The 9639-nt window shown below is 50.1% G+C and overlaps 1 protein-coding gene across 1 annotated transcript; it reads right to left on the minus strand.

Moving 5' to 3' along the window:
- Positions 1–7600: 7600 nt before the first annotated feature.
- SPDYC (speedy/RINGO cell cycle regulator family member C) lies at positions 7601–9170 on the minus strand. The gene is made up of 7 exons (XM_059386994.1): positions 9029–9170; positions 8705–8763; positions 8542–8627; positions 8267–8438; positions 7843–8182; positions 7693–7705; positions 7601–7649 (listed from the first exon to the last, which is right to left on the minus strand). Exons 1-7 carry the CDS (start codon positions 9168–9170, stop codon positions 7601–7603), a joined length of 861 nt encoding a protein of 286 aa, XP_059242977.1.
- Positions 9171–9639: the final 469 nt, after the last annotated feature.

A 9639-nucleotide genomic window follows, 5' to 3' on the forward strand; every position in this document is an offset into this window, starting at 1 on the left:
CGAGCTGTGCTGGGAGAAGTCGGAGAGCCCGGAGCCCGAGGGTGGAGGACTGCGGCGTTCGCCCAGCTCAGGGCTTCTCGCTGACCACGGGGGCCAGGCCCAGCAGCCGCTGCCGCTCTCCTAGCATGTATACACGAGCATTTTGTTGGGGAAACAGTGCATTACCTTTCCTAGAATTCCAGGACACATGGACCCCGGAAGGGTGAGAGCCCCTGATTTAACCCGACCTCATTCACAGCCTCACTTTACAGATGAGGAAAACTGAGGCCGAAGGATGCGACTTGCCGAGTCCCCTCACCTGGGGCCGGAACCAGGGCTCTTTGCTCTTCTCCCTTCAGCATTCATGTGTCCACTCTTGGCTAAACCTTCTTGCCAAAGCCTCTCTGCGCAGCAGAGACCCATGACTAAGACACACCAGCCCCCTCTGGGGGAGTGGGCTCTCCTGGTCCCCTGGTTTTGGTGGTTGGGAAGTTGAGTCCTGATGGACACGTAGAAGTTAACTAGGCAATGAATTGCTGGAGAGGGTGTCCCAGGGGAACACAGCTTATGCAAAGGGCCGCAGGCTGGGAGAGGACATGGCAATGAGGGGAACAGCAGGTGTTCCTTGTAACTAGATGACCAGGAATAAGGGGGCCTTCAAGAAGAAAGAAGCTCTGGAGAGGTACGTGGGTCGACCTATATATCCCACAGTCCCCAGAATCACCTTCACAAAGCTATCACTGCTACTGTATTTGATTGTTCATGAACTAGGCACCGACCATCTCCTGTATGTGCACAGACTGGGCTCACCTGAGCCTAAGATGGTGAAGACCCCATGGCCACACCCCCTCTGAAGGAGGGGCTCACTCATGTAATTATGATCCCCATAATTAGGAAGAATTGATGCCAAGTCCTATCTAGTCCAGGGGTTAGGAGTGGGCATAAATCAGACACAGGGAGGTATGAGAGGCTAGGGGAGATGCCAGGCTGGGGAACTGTGTTGGCACAGTGGAGAAACTAAAATATGCATAATGTAACTTAAGCAGAGAGAGAGAGAGAGAGTTATAGCAGGACTAGGTGAACCACAGGAGTTTCCATCTTATTCTCCTAGGGGTAGAAGGCTGTCAGATTTGTGCAGATGAAGAAGGAGGCTGCAAGGGAGTGGGTTGGAGGGGGCAGGAGAGGAAGCAGGGGGCGCAGATAAAAGACCAGAGAGAGGGGGGCACCTGGGTGGCTCAGCGGGTTAAGCCTCTGCCTTCAGCTTCGGTCATGATCTCAGGGTCCTGGGATTGAGCCCCGCATCAGGCTCTCTGCTCAGCAGGGAGCCTGCTTCCCCCTCTCTCTCTGCCTGCCTCTCTGCCTACTTGTGATCTCTGTCAAATAAATAAATAAAATCTTTAAAAGAAAAAAGAAAAGAAAAATACTGACCATGTTGGCAAGGATGTGAAAGAGCTGAAGTTCTCAAATGCTGCTGGTGGGAATTCAGAATGACATCGCCACTCTGGAAACCAGTTTGACAGTTTCTTCAAAATATGTTTCCTAAACATATATTTAGCGATAAATAGAAGTGACCTATAGAGCTTCAGAAAGACAGTAGAAAATCTCAAATGCCGGTTATTCAGTAGAAGAAGCCAGAAAAAAAAGCTGTATAGTATGTGATTCCAACTACATAACATTCTGTAAAAGCCAAAACTAGAGAGAGAAATAAGGGACCAGTGGTTGCCAGGGGTTTGCGGGAGGAGGGGAGAGATGAATAGGACATTTTTAGGGCAGTAAAAGTTCTGTATATTATAATGGTAGATACATGACATTACGCACTTGTCAAAACCCATAGAATGTACAACATTAAGAGTAAATCCTAACATAAACCATTACCTCTCTCTCGCTGCCTGCCTCTTTCCAATGAAGAAATAAAATCTTTTTAAAAATGGTCTTTAAAAAAGGAAACAGTTAAACATAAACCTGCCATATAGGACCCATTATTCCTCTCCTAGGCATTTACCCAAGAGAGATAAAAGCTTAGGTCCACACCAAGACTAGTGTGTGAATAGTCATAGATTTTTCTTCCTTTTGGTGGTCAAAAGATCATGGAGTCTTCTCCTTTGTTTGTTTGTTTTTTCTTTACTAATATTTCCTTTTTTTTTTTTAAGATTTTATTTATTTATTTGACAGAGAGAGAGATCACAAGTAGGCAGAGAGGCAGGCAGAGAGAGAAGGGGAAGCAGGCTCCCTGCTGAGCACAGAGCCCAATGCAGGGCTTGATCCCAGGACCCTGAGATCATGACCCAAGCTGAAGGCAGAGGCTTTAACCCACTGAGCCACCAGGCGCCCCCAGTCTTCTCCTTTGTAGCCGGGCATCCTACCGCACCACTGCTGACATCATCCATGGTCATGACGTTGGCAGCCGTCAACCCCGCTGCCCACAGACTGGGCAAGCCCTACGATTTCTGTAATGGCTCCCAAGCATTCTAGTTAAAGATCGGTGTGGTATCTGTCCGGCAATGTTGATGGATAGATAGTGTCCGAAAGAGATGTTTCCACTGGGTTTAATTCTTTTCTGCTCTGTCTTTTGGTGGTTCCTTGAGGGTTTTGATGATCAGGGCAGAGGCAAAAAGTACTACCCCAACCAATGAACAAAGGAATATCATAGCCTGAGTTACATGTGACTCACTAAATTAAATAAAACTTATTGTACACACACATACACACACAAAAGAAAGAAGGTGCCACCCCCATTTGGTCCTGTCTGTGTCCTCAGTCCTTGTAATCACCTGTTGCTTTTGGCAATGTCATCTCCAGTCTTCTGGGGGGACAGACCCCAAGGGCCAATCTTGGGGGCCAGCACCAATGTGGCCCCGACCTCTCCGCCAGTGCATCTCAGGTGTACAATTCTGATTGCCTTGGGGTCAAACCTAAACAGCAGGGTGGAGGCAGCTAGTGCCAGATGAAGCCAGATTTGGGACGAACCAGGAAGTTGCACCGGGCCCCCCTAAGAGCACAGAGCAGAAAGCTATTCACAGCAATTTTAGTCATAGCAGGCCAAACTAGAACCAATCAAATCTTCATCTGTGCATTGTGAATACATAAACTAAAGGTGGTATACATACACAGTAGAATACTACCCAGCTATAAAAAGGACCAGATGAATCTCGGAATAATTATAACAAGTGTAAGAAGCCAGACAAAAATATATATTATATACTTCCACTTCTATGAAAAGTCTAGAAAAAGGATGCCAATTTAGTGAAAGCAGATCAGTGGTTACTTGGGGGTAGGGAGAGGGCGCCAGCAGGTGGGAAATTGTGGGGAGGATTACAAAGGGGCTGGAGGAAACTTTTGAGGGATGGATCATGTTCATTACTCCATTATGGTAACGGTTTCAGGGGTGAATACCTGTCAAAACAAAATGTATATTTTAAATGTGTGTGGTTTATTGTATGCCAGCCAGACCTCAACAAACCTATTGAAAACACCAATAGGATTTGGAGTGCCTGGATGGCTCAGTTGGTAGATCACGTGACTCCGGAGCTCAGGGTTGTAAGGTCAAGCCCTATGTGAATATAGGACTACTTTCTTAAAAAAGTCTTTTTTTAAAAAATCAGTCTTTTTTTTTCTTTTTTTAAAGATTTCATTTACTTATTTGACAGAGAGAGACTGCGAGAGCAGGAACACAAGCAGGGGGAGTGGGAGAGGGAGAAGCAGGCTTCCTGCCAAGCAGGGAGTCCAATGTGGGGCTCGATCCCAGGACCCTGGGATAATGACCTGAGCCAAAGGCAGACACTTAACCAACTGAACCACCCAGTGCCCCTAGAAAATCAGTCTTAAAAAAAAAAAAAGAAAAGCAAACAAACAAACACGAATAGGACTTAGGGTTAGACATGGCTCTTGGAACACAGTAGGGAATCAAAGACAACTCCAAACCCTTGACCTGGCTTGACCACCTGAGTAAATAAAAGGGGGGGATGGCTCATCAAGCTGGGGACAACAGTACAAGACTTTGGGGGAACACCTCCTCCAAGCAGACAAGCCCAAAGTGGGAACAGCTCTCAGAAGAAAGGTACAAATTTGGAAGTCATTAGCCATTCGTGCCACCTGAAAGAAGAGGTCAGGGGACAGACACTCTATTCTGGATACCAAGATACTTCATAAAGATGTCAGTTTTCCATAAAGCAATCTATATAGGGGCGCCTGGGTGGCTCAGTGGGTTGAGCCGCTGCCTTCGGCTCGGGTCATGGTCTCAGGGTCCTGGGATGGAGTCCCGCATCGGGCTCTCTGCTCGGCGGGGGGCCTGCTTCCCTTCCTCTCTCTCTGCCTGCCTCTCTGCCTACTTGTGATCTCTGTCTGTCAAATAAATAAATAAAATCTTTTTAAAAAAAAAAGAAAGAAAAATCTAGAATTAGATCTAAATTCACATGGGAATTTAGTTTTTAATAAAAGTAGCATTTCAAGTCTGTTGAGAAAAGATGAGTTTAAATGAAAGGCAATAGGAAAATGGGAAGGAATTTTGCATATGATAAATTCCAGATGAACTCAAGATCTGGATGTAAAAAAACGAAAATAAAAATGTAGCCAAGGGGTGCTTTGGTGACTCAGTGGGTTAAAGCCTCTGCCTTCAGCTCAGGTCATGATCTCAGGGTCCTGGGATGGAGCCCCTCATGCGGCTTTCTGCTCAGCAGGGAGCCTGCATCCTCTTCTCTCTCTCTCTCTCTCTGCCTGCCTCTCCCCCAACTTGAAATCTCTGTCAAATAAATAAATAAAATATTTTTTTATATGTAGCCAAGAGCTAAGGAAAAAGATTCTTTAGTCATCTCAGTGTGAAAAAGTTCTTTTTAACTATGATATGAAATCCAGAAGCCACAAAAAAAAAAAACCACCTTATTTTACTGCATTAAAAAACCTACCCAGCAAAGTCAGCAAGAAACTTACAACTGACTTCTTGAAGAGCTGTTTTTCCTGCAAACCCTTGTACGTCAATCAGAAACAAAAAAAATGGGAGAAATGGACAAAGAATAGGGTTGTTCACAGAGAAGACAAACAGCTCTTAATTGTATGAACTTTAACTCACTAAGGAGAAATGCAAATTAGAACTTCACCAAGAGACCATTTTTCACTTAACAGTTTGGCAAAGATAAAAAAAATCTGGTATGTCAGGGCGCCTGGGTGGATCAGTCGGTGAAGCAGTTGCCTTTGGCTCAGGTCATAATGTCAGGGTCCTGGGATCGAGCCCCACATCAGGCAGAGAGCCTGTTTCTCCCTCTCTCTCTGCCTGCTGCTCTGCCTCCTTGTACTCTATCTCCGTGTCAAATAAATAACCCCCCCCAAAAAAAATCTGGTATGTCACTGATGGGTGAATGTTCTGGAAAACAGCCTTTATATGTACTGCTAGAGGTGGCGATCGGTATGTGCACGGCCTCTATAAAGGGACATTTGGCAAAAATTGTAAAAATGACTATTTTGACATGGCCTTGGGGCAATTCTTCAAGGAATTCCTACTACAGGTATCTTTTCATATTTGAATAATGATGTCCTTACAAAGTCTTGGTGACTCTCTGTAGGACGACTTGGAATAGCAGAATTCTGGAAGCAACTTAAATGTCAATGGATAAGGAACAAACTATATTTTGGTATGGCTATGAAGAGGAATACTATACAGCCATCAAAAGGAATGTATGGATAAGGAACCATCTTCAAACCTGGGGTACCCACAACCCCCTCCTCAGGTTTGATCATTTGGTATTAGACTCACAGAACTCAGGAAAGTACTTTACTTAGGAGTTTTATTTTAAAAGACACAACTCTGAAGCAGCCAAATAAAAGATGTGCCTAGGACAAGGAATGGCAGGGAAGGACACAGAACTTCTGTGCCCTCTCTCGGCAGCCCACCAACCCAGCACCTCTGTGTCCACCCATCCAGAACTGCTCCGATTTCCTGACCCCCTCTCCTCCCTGCAGGAGGTGGGGAAGCTGAAAATTCCTGCTCCTGATTGGTTTTTCTGGGGTAAGGAGGGGTCCCACATGGAGTCACTTCATTAGCATGAACTCAGGTGTGGTTCAAAGGGGCTCATGGTGAGAACCAAATTCACTCCTGTGACTTAGAACATTGTAAGGATTTTAGTAACTCCGGGCCAGGAACCAGGGACGGGGGACAAGGACCAAATCCATACATTTTTTTTTTTTTTTAATCATACTACATTTGGTTAGGTCTGCTTATACTCTTTCTCTGGAAGGGGAACCAGGGATACGAGGTAACTCTTAGTTCAAAATTTAAAGTCTAGGGCGCCTGGGTGGCTCAGTGGGTTAAGCCTCTGCCTTCAGCTCAGGTCATGATCTCAGCGTCCTGGGATCGAGTCCTGTATCGGGCTCTCTGCTCATCGGAGAGCCCGCTTCCCCCCTCTCTCTGCCTGCCTCTCTGACTACTTGTGATTTCTCTCTGTGTGTGTCAAATAAATAAATAAAATCCTTAAAAAATGTAAAATGTACACGTGAATATATTACCTCTCTGAAAAACAAATGAAAAGGACTTTGTAGCCCATGTCTTAGCTTTTAATGCCTGCAATCCCCCAGCTTTCTCATTTCCATGCTTCCTGGGAGCCACTCGGTGTGCAGGGAAATGGTGTGCAGATCCCCTTGTCTGACGCTGGTGGATTTCACCAGCTTCAGACCAGCAGCTCCCCCAAACACACCCTCCCCTCCAGACTTTCCCTAGGTAGCCATTCACTCTACTGGTGACACCCAGGGCTTGCCTCTGAGCTCTGTTCTTGAGACACTTCTAAACACTTCTAGGATTACTGTGCTCAAACCTCACAACAGGGACACCTGGATGGCCCAGTCGCTTAAACATCTGCCTTCAGCTCAGGTCATGATCCCAGGGTCCTGGGATCAAACTCCACATGGGACTCCTCACTTGCTCGGTGGGAAGCCTGCTTCTTCCTCTACCCTCTGCCTACCACTCGGCTGACTTGTGCTCTCTCTCTCTCTGACAAATAAAATCTTTAAAAAAAGAATACCTCTTGGGCGCCTGGGTGGCTCAGTGGTTAAGCCGCTGCCTTCGGCTCAGGTCATGATCTCAGGGTCCTGGGATCGAGTCCCGCATCGGGCTCTCTGCTCAGCAGGGAGCCTGCTTCCTCCTCTCTCTCTCTCTCTCTGCCTGCCTCTCTGCCTACTTGTGATTTCTCTCTGTCAAATAAATAAATAAAATCTTTAAAAAAAAAAAAAAAAGAATACCTCTTGTCATTCAACCTCACAGACAACATGCACAGGTGATATTATAGAAGGGAAAGTGAGGTTGGGTGACTGGTCGTCACTGGAAAGGGGAATTGTTATCAGAGCCTCTACTCGTGAGTCTCCATCACTGGCGCTTAAAGTTGGCAGACCCCCTTCTCTTCCCATTCCCTCCCCAGCCCTGCCCTGGGTCAAGGAGCCAGGCCAGGGCCTAAGCACAGTCGGTGTCCTATGGACACGAGTTTATTAGAGGGGCCAGGGTCAGAGTGGGTACATCTGGGAGGAGGTGACAGGGGGCCTGGGCAGCTCAGCCAGCCTGACGTCAATAGGACAGAAGGCTGGGGTGGGGGGCCCACAGCTAGTGGACCTTGGGTCAGCGGGCGAGCAGGTGGGCTACTCTTCACCCAGCGAGTGTCAGCACCCAGGGCACGGTGGAGGCTTCGGGAGGACTGCGGAGAAAGGACGAAGAGGCTCATCAGAGAAGAAACTTACCGCATGCACACAGCTAGGAGGTGGCAGGGCTGGGCCAGGGGCCCAAGCCTGCTGGACCCCAGGTCCTGGGTCCCTTCTTCCCATTTTATCAGGCCCCGCACCTGCCTCCTAGGCTCCCAAGGCCAGCCCCAGCTGCTGTCCCCAACTCACTGTGGAGAGTGTAGGTGCCCGGCTCCAGCTGCAGTTGGGGGGGCGGGATGATGAGGAAGCCGCCCGCCAAGGGGTCTTCAGCCACTGAGAGGCAAGCTTCGAGGGGAGCGCAATGCCACTCAGGGTTTGGGGAAGGGCACTTGGATAAGACAGGCACCGGGTGGGGCTGGTGGCAGCACTGGCTGTGGGAAGGGGGCTGGCCGTGGAGGGAACAGGGAGGTGGCGAGGGGCTGGGCGGCCCAGGAAGGAGGACCTGGGCCTTTGGACCCCTCTGAGCCCCACCGTGCTGGGGGTGCCGCTCTCGAGTCCAGGCCCAGTGGGACGGCTCCTTGGCCATGACCTGCCGTGAGTAGAGTCCGTAGTAAATAGGGGGTGGGAGGTCCAGCCTTGTGCCCCCCACCCCAGAACGATGGTGGGGCCTCACCTCCTCACAGCACTCGCGGCTCACCATGGCCCGGAAGCCCATCCGGGCCCATAGCTTATCCCTCTGATGCAGGAAATCCGCCACCCGGAGATGCCAGTCTTTTCCCAGGGCCCACAGAAAAATCACGCATTTGGGGTCCTCCACATCCTCCTCCATGTCATTAGCGAGAAACCTGGCAGGCAGCGAGCAGAGGCCATAAGCCTGTGGGTCCCCCCCCCGCCCCCACATCCCACAACCCCCATCTAGCGTCTCCACCGCCCGCCCTGGCCACTCACAGAGCCAGGAACAGGTTGCTGTGGGTGTACTCGTGGAGCTTCAGGTTGGCGCGCCGGAAGTAGACCAGCACCATGGCCAGAAGATACTGCAGACCCAGAAAGGGGGAGAGGTTACAGGGAGGAACAGGGGAGGGGGGGCTCTACTCCCACGGTGTCACCTCACCTTATCTGAAATCTGGAAACAGGGATCTTTGGAAAGGAATTCCTGGAGGAAGCTGTGCTCTGCGGTAGAGAAGAGAGATGGCGGACTGGGGTTACCATCGGCCCCCATAAGACAAGAGCGGCTTCAGGGTTCCAAAGCCCAAGCCTCGGCTGAACCCACATCCTGCCAGGACCCCTCCCTTCCCCTTGCCACACTGGGGTCACCTGCAAAGGGAAGGGACAGAGATTTCAGAGGCAAGCGTGGGCAAGGGAGATCCTACCTCTCATCCTAATGTCAGTGCCAGGCCCCACAGCCCCTTCCATGCCGGCCCCCAAGTGAACTCACCCAGCAGGTTGAGAAAGGCCTGGAGCTCCTGGTGCGGGCGCTGATGGACAGACCCACTCCCCCCACCTGGATGGCTCCAGCCCCCCAGCTTCACCTGGGTGGCAACCTCGGGCAAAGTGGCCAAGTCTTGAGTGTCGCTCATCTCAAAGCGGGTGGGAGCAGGTGCGGCGGGGCAGGACGGCCTGCAGAGAAAGCAGCCTCCGGATTTAGCACCTACCCTCCTCGCCCCCCACAAATCCAGGGGTTTGGTGAGGCTGGCCTGACAGAGGACCTCCAGGAGGTGGGGAGATGGGCGTGGAGACTTGGAATGGGGGGCGGGGCGGTGCCAGGAGCAGACAGAAACTGGCCTCTGTGTGGGGTGAGGAGGCCCGAAAAGAAGCAGAGTCCCTGGAGCCCGCAGCAGCAGCAGCACCCCCCACCCCACTCCATCCCGGCACCCCAGGCCGGGCCAGGGAGGAAGCCGAGCAGCAACAGGGCCCCGTGGAGGGCTTCCTAAGTGCCTGGAGCTGTGCTAAATTCTTTAAGAGCATTATCTCTCTTCCTCCGGGTAGGTGGGTCTAGGTCAATACCCATCGCGCAAACATGGAAGTGAAGAGCGGAAGTCTCATGGC

Source organism: Mustela nigripes, chromosome 1, assembly GCF_022355385.1.
Source record: "Mustela nigripes isolate SB6536 chromosome 1, MUSNIG.SB6536, whole genome shotgun sequence".
Taxonomy (NCBI): Eukaryota; Metazoa; Chordata; class Mammalia; order Carnivora; family Mustelidae; genus Mustela; species Mustela nigripes.

Coding starts and splice junctions, on each gene's coding strand:
- SPDYC (XM_059386994.1), bottom strand. CDS start 9,170: ATGAGCGACACTCAAGACTTGGCCACTTTGCCCGAGGTTGCCACCCAG. Junction 8,764..9,028: donor GGCCTTTCTCAACCTGCTGG/GTGAGTTCACTT, acceptor TCTCTACCGCAG/AGCACAGCTTCCTCCAGGAA. Junction 8,628..8,704: donor GTTTCCAGATTTCAGATAAG/GTGAGGTGACAC, acceptor CTGGGTCTGCAG/TATCTTCTGGCCATGGTGCT.